At 43.2% G+C, this 19,951-nt stretch overlaps 1 protein-coding gene across 2 annotated transcripts; it reads right to left on the reverse strand.

Moving 5' to 3' along the window:
- Positions 1–6,338: 6,338 nt before the first annotated feature.
- On the reverse strand, positions 6,339–16,552 carry LOC129828604 (proline-rich protein 15-like protein A). 2 transcript variants are annotated; one of them, XM_055889666.1, is made up of 2 exons: positions 16,152–16,552; positions 6,339–8,094 (listed from the first exon to the last, which is right to left on the reverse strand). In XM_055889666.1, the coding sequence occupies exons 1-2, from the start codon at positions 16,191–16,193 to the stop codon at positions 7,720–7,722; spliced, it is 417 nt and encodes a 138-aa protein (XP_055745641.1). In that variant the 5' UTR covers positions 16,194–16,552; the 3' UTR covers positions 6,339–7,719. The 2 variants fall into 2 exon arrangements, with proteins under 2 accessions (XP_055745641.1, XP_055745649.1); XM_055889674.1 differs by lacking the exon at positions 16,152–16,552 and adding an exon at positions 12,869–13,144.
- Between the last annotated feature and the right edge of the window lie 3,399 nt (positions 16,553–19,951).

Here is a 19,951-nt window from a genome sequence, read left to right on the forward strand (position 1 = left end):
ATGACTCAAGTAAAAGTGAAAGTCACCCAGTAAAATACTACTTGAGTAAAAGTCTAGAAGTAAAAGTCTAGAAGTCTAGAAGGATTTAAATATACTTAGGTATCAAAAGTACAATTATTATCATTTGACATTCCTTATATTAAGCAAACCAGACTGCACAAGTTCTTGATATTATTTTTTTACAGATAGCCAGGGGAACACTCCAACACTCGGACATCATTTACAAACAAAGCATTTGTGTTTAGTGAATACGCCAGATTAGAGGCAGTAGGGATGACCAGGGATCTTCTCTTGGTAAGTGTGCAAATTGGACCATTCTCCTGTCCTGCTAAGCCTTTGAAATGTATCGAGTACTTTTGGGTGTCAGGGAAAATATAAGGAGTAAAAAGTACATTATTTTCTTTAGGAATGTAGTGGAGTAAAAGTAGAAGTTGTCAAACATATAAATAGTAAAGTAAGGTACAGATACCCCCAAAAACGACTTAAGTAGTACTTTAAAGTACTTTTACTTAAGTACTTTACACCACTGACACAGATGTACAACTCAATGCCGTACCACCATTATGAAACACTTAGAGCACATTCACAGAAAATCACACGCATGAGTACAGTAGCCAATCTAATAATACAGGTGAGATGAAAGTCCCATCTGAGTTAAACATTTCAGAATATTTGATCTTAGAAGTTGTGTACATGTATTATATGATAAACGCAGTGGTTTTCGAGTTAAACATTTAGAGTAAAAATACTAATTAAGTAGTTTTTGGGGTATCTGTGCTTTACTTTACTATTAATATTTTTGAGTACTTTTACTTTTACTTCACTACATTCCTAAAGAAAATATTATACTATTTACTCCATACATTTTCCTTGATACCCAGAAGTACTCCTTACATTTTGAATGCTCAGCAGAACAGAAAAATAGTCAAAATCACATACTTCTTAAGAGAACCTCCCTGGTCATCCCTACTGCCTCTGATCTGGTGGACTCACTAAACATGCCTGCTTCTTTTGTAAATTATGTCTGAATGTTGGAGTGTGCCCGTGGCTTTCCGTAAATAAAAAAAACAAGAAAATGGTGCCATCTGGTTTTCTGAATATAAGGAATTAAAAATTATTTATACTTTTACTTTTGATATTTAAGTATATTTTAAACCAAATACTTTAAAACTTTTGCTCAAGTAGAATTTTACTGGGTAATTACCTTTACTTGAGTCATTTTCTATTCAGGTATCTTTACTTTTACTCAAGCGCGACAGTTTGGTCCTTTTTCCACCACTGGATAAACGTATTGACAGTAATATTTTGTTGTGAGAGAAATCTGATATTGCTAACGGTTGAAGTCCATCTTTAAGACCCCACTGGGCACACACTGGTTGAATAAACGTTGTTTCCACCAACGTGGATTACCTGTAGCCAGACAATGACACATGATTTAAAGACGTGAGGTCCTCTGGTAAATAACAAAAAAATATTTCCAGCTCCACAAGAAAGGCACAACGTGGAACAGATGTTGAATTGACGTCTGTGCCCAGTGGGACAGTTGTACAGAGCTGAGGAGGGTGTATGGACCTTATGTAGTCCTGGAGATGATTGTGCCGGTTTTTCCTTAGAAATGTTTAGTTGTATTTAGTTATTTACCAGATTACCTCACATTCTGAAACCAGGTGGCATAGTATTGCACAAAAATGTGATATTTATGTGTATTTTCCCCACATTACATTCAGGGGAGTAAGCGCTAATATTTGTCCTCTTTCACACACGTACAAGAGTGTATGGATGTGTAAATTGGAAATGTGTCTTTTGCATATCCCAACTCTCCCTGAGAGAGTGGGGGCACAGCCAGGGTCTGCCATTATCAACAACGACCCTGGAGCAATTAGGGTTACGTGCCTTGCTCAAGGGAACATCGGCAGATTCTTCACCTTGTCAGCTCAGGCATTCGAACTAGCAACCTTTAAGGTTCCTGGCCCAGTGCTCTTACCGCTAGGCTACCTGCCACCACAAGGCTACAGTACCTGATGCCACATTCATGTATACTGTACAGTGTTTTCCCTTAGAAACCTGCAAGAACCTCCTTATGTAACAGCAACAGTAACTGATGGATGAGGCTACCTACAATGGTATGTCTCTTGGCCTCAGCCTGTGTACTGGAATCTATTGACTGAGTTGGCTAGCGCGAGTAAAAGCTGCTAGCGGGAGTAAAAGCTGCTAGCGTGAGTAAGCTGCTAGCGCAAGTAAGCTGCTAGCGCGAGTAAGCTGTGATGTATGACCAGTAGTTGTTCCTGTACAAATGCTACATTTTTGATAGGCTTACATTTTTCATAGCAGTTCCATTTTGTTTTCTTGGAGCTTATGATTAAGGTGTCCGACATACGGATAAGGTAACAGGGGTCAACCCATCCACTCACCTGTGACCTGACCTCGGTTAAGTGGCCTTACGGATACCTACTTGACCTACAAGCATTAATTTTCTACATCCTGACCGTAAACCTCTTGAACGTCCAACTTATACACACACGCACGTCAAGTACTTTATACATAAACGTGACAACACATCCATTTGATAACCTCCAAACCACAACTAGTTGGTGGAAGGAAAAGGTGACATGCTTCACAAGTGTCGGTGTCGCCTTAAGGCCGATCACTGATGAGTAGCTACTGCAGAGTTACTAAAGGAACCCAAAGCCTAATACACATGTCTGTAGAGTTCAGTTGTTAACATGTGTCTTACATCTCTGTCAACTGACAGCATTTTTCTTCCGCCTCAACTGAAGATAAGATAACAGGTAGTTCTCTCAGTACTTTGATGTAAAAAGTCCACGGGAAGAGTGCGCTTACAGTAAACTGTAGTCCCGACTCAATTCATGTGGTATCTCTGCGGCTTGAAGTTTAGAACAACGTATGTGACTGGTGCAAATGGGACTCTTTACCACATAGCGTCTTCGGAGGAAGTTTGTGAAGGACCTATGTTCCCAGAAGAGCAAAAGGTTTTAAATCAAGTAAGACGTACCAATCTTTTTTTTGGTGGAAGTTTCCTTTTGATAAGAGAGTGTTTGTGTGTATCACTGGAAATAATCACAATTAATTTAAACAGAACAGTTTTGAAAACCTAGCTTGTCCCAAAAAAGTGGACTCTGGCACAACTTACCCCGGGTATGGGGTAAGTTCAGCTTATGGACAGGGTAAGTTGAGCGGCCTTGGGGTAAGTGGGTGATGGTGTCCTGTGACAGTGTGTGATGGTGCTGGTAGGTCAAAGTTTAAATCAAGGAATGGGGGTGTGGTATATTGTATATGTTAAATATATGCCTACATTCAGATGTACACTGAACAAAAATATAAACACAACATGTAAAGTGTTGGTCCGATGTTTCATGAGCTGAAATAAAAGATCCCCGAAATATTCCATACGTGCAAAAAGCTTATTTCTCAAAAATGGCATGCACAAATTTGTTTACATCCCTGTTAGTGAGCATTTCTCATTTGCCAAGATAATCCATCCACCTGACAGGTGTGGCATATCATGAACCGGATTAAACAGCATGATCATTACACAGGTGCACCTTGTGCTGGGACAGTAAAAGGCCACTCTAAAATGTGCAGTTTTGTCACACAACACAATGCCACAGATGTCTCAATTTGGAGGGAGTGTGCAATTGCCATGCTGACTGCAGGAATGTCCACCAGAGATGTTGCCAGAGAACTGAATGTTAATTTCTTTCTCTACCATAAGAAACCCATTGTCGTGCCAATGTTGTTTTAAAGATTTTGGCAGAACGTCCAACCGGCCTCACAACCACAGAACACATGTACGGCGTTGTATGGGCGAGCGGTTTGCTGATGTCAACGTTGTGAACAGTTTTCCCCATGGTGGCACTGGGGTTATGGTATGGGCAGGCATAAGCTACAAACAATGAACACAATTGCATTTTTCTCAATGGAAATTTGTATGCACAGAGATACCGTGACGAAATCCTGAGGCCCATTATCGTGCCATTCATCCGCCGCCATCACCTCATGTTTCAGCATGATAAACTACGGTCCCATGTTCCAAGGATATGTACACCATTCCTGGAACCTGAAAATGTCAGAGTTTTTCCCATGGCCTGCATACTCACCAGACTTGTCACCCATTGAGCATGTTTGGGATGCTCTGGATCAACGTGTACGACAGCGTGTTCCAGTTCCCGCCAATATCCATCTACTTCACACAGCCATTAAAGAGGAGTGGGGCAGCAATCCACAAGCCACAATCAATAGCCCGATCAACTCTATTCGAAGGAGATCTGCATGAGGCAATGGTCTCGCCCTTACCTTTTTTTTTAAAGGTATTTGTGTCCAACAGATACATATCTGTATTCCCAGTCATGTGAAATCCATAGATTAGGGCCTAATGTATTTATTTCAAATGACTGGTTTCCTTACATGAACTGTAACTTTGTAACATCTTTGAAATTGTTGCATGTTGCGTTTAAATTTTTGTTCAGTATACTGTAGACCTCTCTATTCAATATAACTTACCCTTCTATTTCTTGACTGTTGTTTCGATGTGCCAATTCGTAAGCAAGTTCTCTGCATTTGAGGCTACTAAGCCCATGAAACTGGTCTGCGAGATTCTTGATATGTTTAGCAAGCTCAGACTCCATGTCATCAGACCTTATTTACCTCTGCTACTCTATCCTAGCTTCTTTCACACAGGCACACGTTCATTTTCCTTTTTGTCAATGTGCCTCTTCAGTGTCATTCATTCTATGTTGTCATCCCTTGTTGCTCCTCGATTGAACTTCTCCCCTTATCTCTGTCTGTTTCTCTTTTTCTTTCTTTCTTTCTTTCTTTCTTTCTTTCTTTCTTTCTTTCTGTCTTTCTGTCTTTCTTTCTTTCTTTCTCTCTCTCTCTTTCTCTTTCTCTTTCTCTCTCTCTCTCTCTCTTTATTTCTCATTCTCTCTCTTTCTCTGTCAAAGGAGTTTTGCGTATGGCTCTGATTTCCCTGCCTTATCACTGCCCTCTGGTGGTAGTCAATTGCCATAGCAGACTTGTAAAATGTTGGATCATAGCCATAGGATATTTTATTGTACAAGTGTATTGAATGTATGACATTATATTTTAATGTACAGGATATTCCATCCCGTATAATCCCTAACATAATTTACAAATACAATTTTGATCATAGTAGCACTACCTACACACCTGATAAGCCTGGATATGCAGGTCCAAAGGACAGTATTAGCATCAAAATGGCATGTATTAATATTTTATAACTGATACGTAGTATTAGTTGTTACTTGTGTATTGTTTCATGTTCCTGGAGGGTTCATGGGAATTAACAGATTGTGATCCACCGCCATAATAGACACTGCCTAGCAGGTTTGGGGTCAATTCCATTTCAATTCCAGTCAATTCAGAAAGTACACTGAAATTCCAATTCCAAATCTCTTCAATGCTTTTCAATAAGGGAAATGTCGAATTGGAATTGGAATTTGGTTTACTTTCTGAATTGACTGGAATTGAAATGGAATTGACCCCAACCCTGCTGCCTAGATCGAATGTGCCAACTTTGAGATAAACATTGTGCTTGTTCCCACTAGAGGGCATCATTAACCGTTTTATCACCAAAGCCTCATATACTACCCACCACTGCGACATGTATGCTCTCGTTGGCTGGCCCTCACTACATATCCGTCGCCAAACCCACTTGTTCCAAGTCATCTATCAGTCTTTGCTAGGTAAAGCCCAGCCTTATCTCAGCTCACTGGTCACCATAGCAACACCCACCCGTAGCACCACTCCAGCAGGTACATTGCACTGGTCATCCCCAAAGCCAACACTTACTTTGGCCGCCTTTCCTTCCAGTTCTCTGCTGCCAATGACTGGAACGAATTGCAAAAATCTCTGAAGCTGGAGTCTTATATCTCCCTCTCTAACTTGAAGCATCAGCTGTCTGAGCAGTTTACCAATCACTGTACCTGTACACAGCCAATCTGTAAATAGCACACCCGACTACCTCATCTCCATATTATTACTTACCCTCTTGCTCTTTTGCACCCCAGTATCTCTACTTGCACATCATCATCTGCACATCTATCACTCCAGTGTTAATGCTAAATTGTAATTATTTTCGCCTCTATGGCCTATTTATTGCCTTACCTCCCTACTCTTCTACATTTGCATACACTGTACATAGATTTTTCTGTTTTTCTTTTATTTTGTGTCATTGACTGTACATTTGTTTATGTGTAACTCTGTGTTGTTGTTTTTGTCACACCGTTTTGCATGATCATTATCATCATTATCATGGAATGAGTTCACAGTAACACAAGAAAGAACCTTAAGCGTTTCAATAAAATCCGATATATATTTTATTTAGAAAAACAAGTCTGTATTTATTTTACAAAATTATTCCAAATGTACAGCACAATTTCAACGAAAGGGATTTTTGTCATTAAGTGTAGAAGGTGAAAATGAAATGGAAGATACTTTTTCAGTCTTTGTTGAGGAGGGATCTCATGTGTCGTTTTAGCAAAGATGGTGGATAAATGAAGATAGTTCACTCAGGCCTTTTACCATTGAAAATAAATAGTCAGTTCCGGTCTACTTAACTGGGTGTGTCTCCCATAGCCACCAATGCAATAGCAACTAGGTCTGGTCCACTTACAGTACTTCATTGACATTCATTGAACCAGAAAAAAAACAGCAAGTGGGGTGTCTCGCTTCCTCTTCCATCTCTGGTTTTGGTTTGTCTTCAGTGTCTGCCAATATCTTGAAAAGACTGCTGCAAATACTGAAGAAACACTGGAGAAGTGCATAGAACCTGTGTTGAAACCTTGCAGTCTATCTATGAAGCAGTCCTTGACTTATACATTAGAAAGTGCAACTCAAAGAAAAACTCAAACGTTTGTCTAGTTTGAGGTTAAATTCTAAAGGGATAGAGAAGCCTACCGGTATTTTTAAAAAAGCTTTAAAAAAAACAAAACAGAACAAAATATACTCAGGTTAGTTTAAGAACAATTGATTTTAGAACAATTGATTTTTGAGGTGACATGTTTATGAATGACACGTGACACAGTCTGTCGCTATGGAAACCAGTCAACCTCCAACAGTCGGTAACCATCTCCTCTAGGTCATAAAGCTGTTATGCAAACGTCTGTTTCATACGTTACCTATTTGCTTTGTACAGATGACAAACTTAGCAACACCAGTAAAGTACACATTCTGTACCGTACAATGACTGTACAGTGTAATATGCATGCCCTGAAACTCCTCCCTGTTCCTGTGATCTGTTGAATATTTAAAATCGAAGATGACTAATAGCACCTCATTAAAGGTAGTCTGTTTATGTAAACATGGCCTAGGTATGAAGCAGACAGACAGGGGAGAATCAGGTGTCCCATTCTTCCACTGCTCCACTGATTATAGATGGAAGAGACAGAGAGTGTGATACTAAGATGCATACAAAGACTCCCAGTCAGTCCCACATTTATAGGGAATAAAGAACAGAGATCTCTGGCTGGATTGACACAGATGACATGTCCCAATGGGATGCACTGCCCTTCATCTCTGTGTGTGTTACTGAGTGTGATAGAGGGCACCGTGTGAAATGGGGAGAGGCAGAGGGAGAGGCAGAGAACGTCTTCTGTGTTTGAGTGTGCATGAATGAGTTGAATAGAGAAAGCCATTCATTTTTGGTGTGTATGCATGTGTGTGTGAACTTTGTTTCCCAGCTCAGAGGTTCTCGTTGCTAGGCTCGTGACCAGGGAACAGATCGGGGGTTTCTGCTAACGTGGCCCTGACCTTCTTCTTCTCTTTAAAACGTCCTGAGTGGGACACTTTGACATGGCGTCCCTTGGTGGTGGTCTTATCCACTATCCTCTCCAGACGGGCGTTCAACTGGCTGTCCTCTGTGGCGCCCTCTACTGGCCCGGGCGCTCCACCGTGGGGTGTGGTATTGCTGCCGTACTCCGCTGGGATCTCGTACAGAACCTTGGGCTCCGACTTCTTCTTACGTAGGAAGGTGAGCTTCCACCAGCCAGGCGATGGGTCAGCCATGACCACAAACACAGAGAGAGGAGGGAGAGCGGGATGGAAGAATGGAGGGGCCTTGGGTTGGTGTGGGGAGAGAAAGAGCGAGAGAGGTTTAGTAATAAGTTAGTTAACTGTAGCTTTTATAGCTCCAACGTTTACAATGAAGATGGATCAGACATGAGTCATGACCTCTCAGAGGGAAGAGTGCGAGAGGGAGGGAGAGTTACGTAAAATCCCCTAACTACTCCCTTCTCATTCCCCATTCAAACTCCTGCCACACCTCTTACCATAAGCCCTAACCACAGTAACCTGACTCCCAACACCGCCCAGCTCAGATAGAGCCGTGTCAGATCGATCCGTGTCAGATCGATCCGTGTCAGATCGATCCGTGTCAGATCGATCCGTGTCAGATCGATCCGTGTCAGATCGATCCGTGTCAGATAGATCCGTGTCAGGGGGAACGGACTGAGCTCTCCTGAATATTTCAGGGGAACTCGATAGGCACCATATGGTAGAGTGATGACAGGGCACCGCTGGTGATCGGGTTACTCCTATTGTGCGGTGGCCAAGCTAAACGTGCTGGCTGCTAATACAGTGCCTCATATTTCAGCGAAACCCTTTCTAGGATGGGGTAACACTCACAAGTTGCCCAATCTCTGGTACTGAGGTGCTGCTCTTTGAATAGCAAGTCACTACTTCTGCCATTATCAATCCATCTACCATTGTCACTGCTTCTGCCACTACTACTGCCATTATCAATCCCTCTACCATTGTCACTACTTCTGCCACTTCTACTGCCATTATCAATCCCTCTACCATTGTCACTGCTTCTGCCACTACTAATGCCATTATCAATCCCTCTACTATTGTCACTACTTCTGCCACTACTACTGCCATTATCAATCCCTCTACCATTGTCACTACTTCTGCCACTACTACTGCCATTATCAATCCCTCTACCATTGTCACTACTTCTTCCACAACTACTGCCATTATCAATCCCTCTACCATTGTTGCCACCACTATCACAATAGACATGACTACTACTACTACTACAACGACTACTGCTAATGCAAACCTGAGATTGGGTTTAGTTCCATTCTGATGCAGTCATTTCTGATAATTAATATACTTATTTTTCCAGCTGAAATTCCCCTGGCCTTGGTTCAAATCTAACCAGTCATTAGAATAATTCTTTCAACCGGGAGTTTCAGTTTCGTGTTTCATCTCAATGGAAGTTTCCCTGTTAGGACTAGACAGAAAGGTACCCTGGTGTTAGCGAGTGAAAAGCTTATTAAACTCCAGGTAAACCGTTCTGCAAACAAAATATCAAAGGGACTTCCAGAAGTCATGTGTTCTGTAGTGCGTCGGTGCAGGTTAAGTGCTCTTGCTCGGACTGTAACAGCCGTGGGAGATTTTGGCTGCTCATTGTGTAATACAGGCAGAGCAGGTTGTATTGTCTGTCCTGTGGGTTTCTACACAAGTCCACCTTCCCACTTTAGCAAACATGTACTGATTTACCAGCACACATACTATATCAACACAAATGGACATCTAGAACATGAAGACAAGACTAACTATGTGAAGCGCAGACAAAGGCGAACACACACATGAAAACGGAGGGACACACATGTAGTAAACGTAAAAATAGACACGTGCGCACACACACACACACACACACACACACACACACACACACACACACACACACAAGCATACAAGCATACACAAACACATACTGCTCTACTCTCGCTGCACACAGATAAAGCCTCCGCTTTGTGCCACTCTCCCCCCAGAAGAAGGGAGTAGGCTGTTACCCGCCGGTCGCCTAGCAACGCTGTGGAAATTTCCATAGAATATGCTAATGTAATTTTGGTGATCTGTTTGGGTGCTGATCAGTGGTGGACAAAATACCCAATTTTCATACTTGAGATAAAGATTCCTTTTTTTTTTAAAGACTCAAGTAAAAGTGAAAGTCACCCAGAAAATCCTACTTGAGCAAAAGTCGAAAAGTATTTGGTTTTAAATGTACTTAAGTATCAAAAGTAAAAGTATAAATCATTCAAAATGTCTTATTTTAAGCAAACCAGACGACATGATTTTCTTGTTTTTTTTTTAAATGACGGATAACCAGGGGCACAGTCCAACACTCAGACATCATTTACAAACAAAGCATTTGTTTTAGTGAGTCCACCAGATCAGAGGCAGTAGGGATGACAATGGATGTTCTCTTGATAAGTGCGTGAATTTGACAATTTTCCTGTCCGGCTAAGCATTCAAAATGTAATGAGTACTTTTGGGTGTCATGGAAATTGTAAGGAGTAAAAAGTACATTATTTTCTTTAGGAATGTAGGGCAGTAAAAGTAGAAGTTGTAAAAAATATAAATAGTAAATAAAAGTACAGATACAGACCCCCTAAAAGTGACAGACCCCCTAAAATAAATATATATATATATTTACTTAAGCACTTTACACCACTGGTTCTGGTGACTTTTGTTCTGATAGCTGAGGGTTGGGTTTTGTTGTGTAGATGAACAAGCAGAAACCAAGACAGATTTTTTTCTCTCAACACAAAACAGCCGATACACTTGGCCAACATGTTAATGTTTGAGTTCCTTTGACTGGTTTCCTGCCAGGGTGAAACGTTCAGAGGCAAAGCTAGTCTGGCCGTCTTTTTATCTGCCTCAGCATAATAGTCCGTCTAAGATATGTCTTGTGTTAAATATCTGGCTTCATGTGGAATCATTTCTTGTTGACAGTTGATATTTTACTGGTCAATTGTTATTCAACCTAACATATCTGTAATGATAAATTGATTAGCTGGGTTTACGAACACATATGTCATTCACCGGACGTTGTTGTACTGCCCTATGTGTGGGTGGTTATTTTGCAGTCAAAGTGCAACCCATTTTATGACCCTTCTCAAGCGGTTTTCCTCATTAGTTCTATTGACCGTTATATTGCCCATCGGCATGCCAGTCAGTCAGTGACATTCAACGCAGCTCATGCTCGGGTCATCCTCCCGGTCCGTCTTTCCGTCATTCCACCTCTTGTCCTTTAGCCATCAGTAACCTAGATTTCCCATTTCACACCCTCCTCAGAGCAGACCATCGGTCAAGTAGCGGGACCGTGTCCTGGACTAGTCGTTGGTGCAGCCAGTTGTCCAGCTCAACAGACAAGGTTACTGCCAGTAAAGCTCCAAGCACTGAGTTGGTTTAAATGATGTCATGAGGAATTCCATAAGAAAACAGGAAATCTCCATTTTAGAGAATCATTCATTTTATGGCTGTGTTGCGTGACTATTTGGAATGGCCAGAGGCAATCCCTTCAAGGTAACAATGATCATGTCCATATTCCTCATCCAGAAAATCAATCAAACAAACATAATCACAATTTCACTCCATTACAGGTAGTAAACCTGCGCTTAGAGCCCAGATTTCTAGTGAGACCATGTGACCGTACACTCTGTAGCGATCCTTCCAGTCATGTGGAGAGTCTACACTACGGTAAACATCCACCTGTGTGTGCAGACTGGGGTTAACGCCACTGATAGGAAAGTCACCTTTGGTGATAACTCTGTCTGCAATAAAGCCTATAGCTCCATTCCCATGCTAACGTTAGACTCTTATCTGGGAATTCAAATATTTACGAAATGTGGAGCATGGTCAAACATGAGGGGAAAGTCCCTTAAAATGACAACCTCACTTCTCATGCATCTGTCAAACTATTGCATTAAGCAGGCTTTGACACAACAGTGGCCAATATGCTGGCCATTAGTGCAGTGGTCATTTCCTCTTAGGATATACTATGCGTGTTTTGGTATAGGTTAAATTGATGCCGTGACTAAGATTATACTTATTACTTATTAGCGAAGAGTAAGATGTCAAGGCGAGTTACACAAATGATGGTGTCATGTTGGTATTTTACAGCTAACGCAGTTAGTGGGAGCATTGTATTGAATCCATACAAATGTAGACACATTGACATACAGTCACCACGGCACAGTGCAATCAGTTAGGTGCAGTGTGTGTTAACAGCTTAGTGTTTACTCAGTGTGTGTGTATGGTCAAAAGGCTCACCGTTCAAAGGTCCTTATTGCTAACTGGAGGGGCCCAAGGAAGCCTATTGTGTCTGAAGTCCACTTTCAGTCAGTTTAAGCGGTGTCCATCTGAATTAGGTATGTTGCACGAAGAGTGCAGTAAGCACAACATTTGACGTTGTGGAGAACGATACAACAAGCTCTTCGATTTTGATCATCCATATTTTGCCATTGCAATCTTGCTGTACATCTGGCAAAATGTTGTTAATTGTGTACTGTCAAGGTACAGCTTAGTGTGTGTGTGTGTGTGTGTGTGTGTGTGTGTGTGTGTGTGTGTGTGTCGTGTGTGTGTGTGTGTGTGTGTGTGTGTGTGTGTGTGTGTGTGTGTGTGTGTGTGTGTGTGTGTGTGTGTGTGTGTGTGTGTGTGTGTGTGTGTGTGTGTGTGTGTGTGTTCACAAGAATAGTAATGCTTATTACAAAAATGTTGTTGGTCCCCACAAGCTTAAATGCTATCGGTTGGGGGTTTAGGGTTAAAGTTAGAATTAGTGTTAGGGTTATGGTTACGTTTAGGGTTAGGAGCCTGGGTTAGTTTTAGGGTTAGGTTTAGGAGCTAGGGTTAGTTTTAGGGTTAGGAGCTAGGGTTAGGAGTAGGGCTAGGTTTAGGGTTAAGGTTAGGTTTTCAGGTTAAGGTTAGGTTTAGGGTTAGGGGCTAGGGAAAATAGGATTTTGAATGGGACTGAATTGTGTGTCCCCACAAGGTGATTGTACAACACTGTGTGTGTGTGTGTGTGTGTGTGTAATAACCTCACCTGTGTATATGTAGAGATCTGGAGGCGACCTTCCTCCCAAAGCTTAATAGTTTATGGGAAAAACCCTGCTAGGAAAGCCAAATTCATTGATTCAAATATCAGATCATTCCCACTCCAATATCCACTCCAGAATCCTCTTCCACGCTTATCCTTTTACTGCTATCCTTCCCTTCGTCTTATTCGTCCTCCCCTGTTCAGTCTATTCTCTCTCTCTCTCTGATAGTCAGGTGTACAGCTACAGGTGCAACCTTTGTCCCTCCTCCTGTCACACAAATACACACTTAGCTGAGTTGAACACTATAGACTCCGCCCACTGGGACTTGGGTAAACACAACCAGGGTGACAGTGAGACGGGAAGAGCGTAGATAGACGCTCAATAGATCCGCTCGACTTATTACATGTTCTGCCAAATCACTCTGCCAACACGTTCACCGTGTCTGCTGGTTCAGTCGGACAAGAAGGCTTGTTAATACCAGCTATGTCAAGCCTTGAGAGGTTAGAGGGGACGATCGTTGTTTATGGTTATACCGGGGATCTGCGCGCCATCAGATATCATGTTGTATCCATGTTGATTTTCATCATGCCTGGCGTTACAGTTTTCAAAACTCCCTCAGAAGTAGGACGTTGGTTAATATGTAACCAAAAGGCTTAGTCCTCGGAGGTATTAAGAAAGCCCATCTCCATGGCTTCAGTTTGTATTGGCATCATGGTTGGATGTCAACGTGTTGTTTAGAAGCTCTTGGATACATAAACCACATGTGTATCACTATCGCTCGCCTGAATATACAACACACACGTTCAGACACATACAACGACGAGGCAAAAAATATATATATTACGTATTTTCATTCAATGAGTAAGACAGCCGAAGTCTCGTACGACCCTCTCCAGCCCTCTGCCAATAAATCCCCAAAAAGCGAAACCTACTCAGACACAAACGTCAGCTACACAATAAAACAATCTCCAAGACAGCTTGTGAGAAAGCTTGAAACTGGCAGATCACATGCCAGTTGAAAACATCCTTATGACCCAAAATGGCTGCCATAAAACCAAAGAGGCCTTATAAAACCCAGCTCATCTCTCCCCACAAGCCTAGAGAGCATGGCTCCTTGTGTCCAGCTCCAAGTAGTCAACCATCTGTTTGCTAAGGCCCATAAACCTGTGATCGTGCGATACGTGTCTCTAGAAGGGCGATATGGACAAACAACACAATCAAGGCGTGTCTTTTGGGTGAACGTGTTCGCTGTTTCATATACATGTTTCGCCAGTGACTTTCCCTGAAGCATAAGGGCGACAGTGGGCACGTACAGTTTCTCTGACTACCTACATGATGTAGTCTACAACTTGAACTAGCACAGATATGAACCCATTATCCTATATCATAATATCATGTTATGACTATCTGAACTCTACAATAATACATTTATTTGATATGGCGCTATGAGCATTATGAAAGATCAGATTGAAGAGGGAGGAAATAGGCCTGAGCAGCGGCCCCTGTCCTATCAATCTCACCATGTAAAACCCCCAACAATGCCATCCTTAGATCTCAAGCATATCTCAGCTTCATATCAGTTTGCATGTTCTGGGCAGAAGTGGTCATGCGCCCTCCCTCCCTCTCTTTGTCTGATCTCATCTCTCTCTCTCCCCCTTTCTGGGATAGGCTGGGCGTGTGTCTCGGCAGTGTTTTATTGGCAGATGCATGGCAGATGCCTGGAAAACAAACACAATTGAAAGGGACACACCATCCAACACCCAACAACACTATCTTTTACCAGCACTGCACAAGAGTTCACATGGCTTCTACACATACTGTTCCTTCTGACCTCTGACCTCTGAAATGAGTGTTTCAGTTCTTCAAACCAATAGATGTTTGGAGAATGAGAAAGGGCCATAGGGGTCACGTGTGTGTTAGTATGTGACAGAGAGGGGCAGAGAGGAGGAGAATGATTATGTATGCATAGTCACTTTACCCCTACCTACATGTACAAATTACCTCAGCTAACCTGTACCCCCGCACATTGACTCAGTACCAGCACCCCCTGTATATAGCCTCGCTATTGTTATTTTATTGTGTTACTTTTTATTTTATTTTTGACTTTAGTTTATTTAGTAAATATTTTCTGAAATCTCTTTCTTGAACTGCATTGTTGGTTACGGGTGGTTCACGGTAAGGTCTACTACACCTGTTGTATTCGGGCGCATGTGACAAATACAATTGGATTTGATCTGAACTTGAAGGTGACAGGGGCCTTAGACAGAAAGCAGCACGTGGCCCTACAAACGGAGCCTCGTTTCTGGCGGTCGATCACAGAAAGCACAGAACAATTCTGCTCTGGTCTGTACCTGGGTGGGGAAAATGGGGGTGAACTTTACCTCTACTGCTAGGTCCTAGTTGATGGTGTCGGTTTGGTTTACCTGGTGGATAACAAGAGAGCTGGGGGGGGGGGGGGGGGGGGGGATATATCGTAGACACAATGTCATTCGCTTGTGAGAGAAGATCTGATTCAATAGCACTTGCGATCAACAATAACGTTACCGTTCGTTGATGCCAATTTGACATGACTGTTTGCGGAGGCTGGATTATCAACTCTGTGTGAAAACATAGTCAAGGGCCCGTGTTCATTCAAAGCAGGTGCCTCGTACAGAACTGTAGCGACGTAGATAAGCAAATACGTCCCGGCATCAATCACAACTGGCTCGCAGATAAAGGAAAGCCGTGCCACCGAGCCAAATAGAAGATTCTTTCCTGTCAAACTGATTCTACGTGCAGTATAATCTACCTGTCAATCTACGAGACACTGCCACTATCACATCGCACTGTAAAGGCATGTCAATACAATGTGCACTGTGTTTTACACTAGATGTATGCTATTCTTGTCATTTTGCCTGTGTGAGTGTCTGTAGTGTTTTGATTTTGATATGATGTTGGTTAAGCATGTGTTGTTAGGCGTTGTCTGCCAATAATCAACCAGGGGGTATAAATAGTTTATTGAGGTTGAAGTGGTTTTTGCAACAGTACCTCCTTGTGGACAGAGACTAGAACTGCACATACACACAATGGCAGAAGAGACATTGCAAGGATTCCATCACATTGGCCATCCCCCCCAAAAAGCAATGTGACCTCTCTAACAGAAACTGTAATAGTCACTCTTTATAATCTACTACAGATGCCAGACTAAGCATTTGGGTCAGGGCATTTGGGTCAAATATTTCCTTAGTACAACAAGCCCCACTAGCAATAGAGACTATCAAATAGCATGTCACCTGGTGTAGTACTCACATTACCCAGCAGAGGGCATCCAACCAGCATTGTACATGACATCACTGGGCACTGCTGGGCTCTCTGTCATCACACACAGGGCTGGCACTCTGCCATGGCAGTAACTTCCCTCGTGCTGTCCTGCTGGTGGCAGACCTCTAAAGCGAGTAGGCCACGCTGCTCTCTGGCGCTAGGAAACCTCCGTGGCACCTCCGTGCTGCTCTCCCATGTGGCACGTTGGCTGTGGGTCCACCGGGTCAGTCTAGCACAGCTAGAAACTCTGGGTCCTGCTCCAAGTCCTGGGGAGCGTCTTACAGACTTACAGACTACAGTCCACTGGTTGCTAGTGGGGCTTGTTGTATCACGACGCCACTGAAATGACTGATGTCAGGAGAAGAACCAGGTTGAATATGTTGTGTGTTTTTTTTTCTTCTCTCGTACCAATGCCTGTTGTCTGCGCAAACGAGATGGTTAAAGTTGTAAAGGGAGTCTTAAGTAACACTGCCACCCTGTGGTCTTACCCAATCGTTGCAGGGAAGCTGATCAGATGGGTACAATGGTTTGAAAGGTTTTTGTACTGTCTTTGTTTGCGGTAGTGTGGTGATAGGACACCAGGTGGCAGTTGGGCATATTTACACTCAAAACCTCGTGATTTCATAATAACAGTTGATAATGTCCTGTATATTTCAGGATTCAGACACACAGTTTAGAAATACAGCATTCTACTCAATCAGAGGGAACAGCTGTCAAGAACAATGGGTGGATCATTGGTAGAATAATGAAGAGGGAGAGTGGAGGGAAGAGGAGAGGGAGAGTGATGTTTATTTATTTTCTCTTTTGTACTGTAATTATTTGCACATAGTTACAGCACTGTATATAGCCACAATATGACATTTGAAATGGCTCTATTCCTTTTGAACTTTTGTGAGTGTAATGTTTACTGTACATTTTTTATTGTTTATTTCAGTTTTGTTTATAATCTATTTCACTTCCTTTGGCAATGTCAACATATGTTTCCTATTCCAGTAAATCCCTTTGAATTGAGACTTAGAGAATGAGAGAGAGAGGTGCTCTGTAAATGTGATTCTGAAGGAGGGCTGTCCCCTTAAGCACAAGGTAGCCCCCTTCACTCTCCTCTCTCGCTCTCCTTCCCCTCTCTCCTCTCGCTCGCGTGCGACTCCATTTTAATTTCACAGCAGAGAGGGCTTAATTCATGGCAGTGGGTACCCCAGTGCCACACCCCTCTCTCTCTCTCTCTCTCTCTCTCTCTCTCTCTCTCTCTCTCTCTCTCTCTCTCTCTCTCTCGCTCTCTCTCGCTCTCTGTCAAGCAGGACACTCAAAGCACTGTTACATCCTCCTGCTTCCCTCCATCCCTCCTTCCCTCTCTTCATGCCCACCCCATCACTCCAGTCACTCATTACCGAGGGCGGCGGAGGAGGCACAGTGAATGATGGGAGCCATCCATTAGAACCCCACCACCACCGTCTGTCCTACACACATACACACACACTCATACACACACACCTGACTCACAAATACACACCCACCCCCCTAACACAAATGTATGCATACACACACTCACAACAACCACCTCAAACACACAAACACTCTCACCCTCTTCCCTCACCCCCAGCCATCTCTTCAGAATACGTGGGCGTAACAGGTTAGGTGTGGGGGGGGGGGGGGGGGGGGGGGGCATCGGACTACACCCCGGTTTCTATTCTCCTCTTGCAGCAATGGTTTGCAGCAATGGTTTCTTGCAGCACACGTTTGACACAACCAATTCATAGCATCCTTTATTGATTGGCAGTGATGTATTTGCTGTTTTGTTACTATTCTATTTACCTTCAATACCTCCAGGCCCTGCCCAGTGGATCACCCGTTCAGTCAGACTGTAGAATGGTCCTTCTTTTCCATTTACCTAAATAGCCACTTCCCATTTCAAATGGTGGGTAATCGAGCTGTGTCAGCGCCGCAATAACTCATGATGATGGTGATGATGGTGATGATGATCCGACAGTAACATCGTTCATGGTCAAAGCTGTGATGATAGTAAGATGATGGTAACACTAACGACTGTGCGAATGTCGGCAACGATCACAGTGACTGTAATGACAACAGTGATGACATTGGAATTGGCAAGATAGTGGATCACACTAGTTGAAAGCATAAAAGTACAAACTACATAGAGTCCCAGGAGGGTTTTTTACCCTTTTCTACATGTAATAGGTGAGCTAACCGGCACTTCCTCTCCATCGATGGACAGATAGGCCAAACATCTGGTTTCAGAATACAATCTGAGCCTGCTAGAGCTGCTGCTTAACATACAAAGCACTGTCACCACTCTCAGCTGGTGTCAACATCCCATCACATCTTGACAACTGGGATTGTTTCCAAGATCATCTGACATGGAATGGAAAAGTTCCATTTGGTTCAGCAAAATATGTTCAATTGATACAACAAGAGAGTGACACAGTAGCACGCACGCACACACACACACACACACACACATACACACACACACATACACACACACACACACACACACACACGCACACACGCTCACACACACACACACACACACACACATACACACACACACACACACACACGCTCACAGAAACATGCCTCTCAAAAGTCAACAGAGAAACCCAGTCAAAAACCCATCTTTTTAAATCAAATCTCCTCACTCTGCCCCACCCCCCCCCCCTCTACCTTCCCTCCCTCCCATTCCCTCCCTCCCGCGGCTCCATATTTCTCCATTACTGCGATTTTTAAACACCTCTTGTACTCCTATTAAAAAAAAGTTCTGCACTATTTGCCACGTCGGCTATCAATCACTGTCCACACCACTACCCCTTCCCTGCCTCCACGCCCCCCCCCCCCCCCACCCCCCCCCCCCCCCCCCCCCCCGGTCCCTCCAGCCCAAAGACAAGCGCTGCGCAGATCCATTTGTCAAAGCGGCTCCGGGGGCTACGCTTGACTGTGTCCGAGGAGGACAACCTGTCTCCGCCGCTACCGGGATGAAGGAAGGCGCTATGCAAATCAGCGGCTAATCTACGGCGGAACACAAGCGCGGCCCGGAGCCCGAGTTCCATTACTCCTCTTTAGCCTCCTGATTATGATTAAACTGATGGCTGCCGATCGGCATTAACACTTTACCTTCCGCTTCGTAGTATGTTAGAAGAGTAACTAGACTAAGACCTGGGTCTGTAGGTTTAGGGAAAGATGATGGTGTTCTTGGTTTAGGGAACAGCACCAACGTTTTTGTAGCCCTATAGCGCGCATGATGATTGGGTTGATGACCATTTAAAATGTCATTAGACGGCGCCTATGTTTCCCTTCATTCCCAATCCTGTAGATGTATGGTTTTGCATCCTGGGACCTAAAGAACAGATAGAGTGAGATACGGAGTCTTATGGTCCATTCCTAAACTACATTTGAGCTGGGAAAGCGTCTGTGAAACGTTTATTTTAGGGTGAACTGTCCCTTTAATTTGCTCTGGACTGGTCAGCAACGATTGGTACTCATCCCAGTTTTGGACCATGCCAATCTGGTAGTCTCCTACACTTTAGTGATGCTAAGGACTAACCTTTTATCCATCTCAGGTATATTAATGAATAAATCCACTGTTAAAAATGAGGCCCGGGCTGTCTCAAGAGCAGGGATCGTGACGTATCCGACACACACTCAGAATTAATGAAGGCGCTTTAATATGCTGCTACACTCGACCACAGCAACTCTACTATGGGATCTGTGGTTTGCAAGAGGCTTGCCAAAATGGTTGTTTTTATGCATTTTGTATTGTCTGTATCAAATGC

Source organism: Salvelinus fontinalis, chromosome 2 (genome assembly GCF_029448725.1).
Source record: "Salvelinus fontinalis isolate EN_2023a chromosome 2, ASM2944872v1, whole genome shotgun sequence".
Lineage (NCBI taxonomy): Eukaryota > Metazoa > Chordata > Actinopteri > Salmoniformes > Salmonidae > Salvelinus > Salvelinus fontinalis.

Excerpts from the sequence above, each read along its gene's own strand:
- LOC129828604 (XM_055889666.1), bottom strand. The coding sequence starts at position 16,193 with ATGTCATGTACAATGCTGGTTGGATGCCCTCTGCTGGGTAAT. Across the intron at positions 8,095-16,151 it reads GATGCCCTCTGCTGGGTAAT|GCCCCTCCATTCTTCCATCC; the intron begins GTGAGTACTACA and ends CACCAACCCAAG.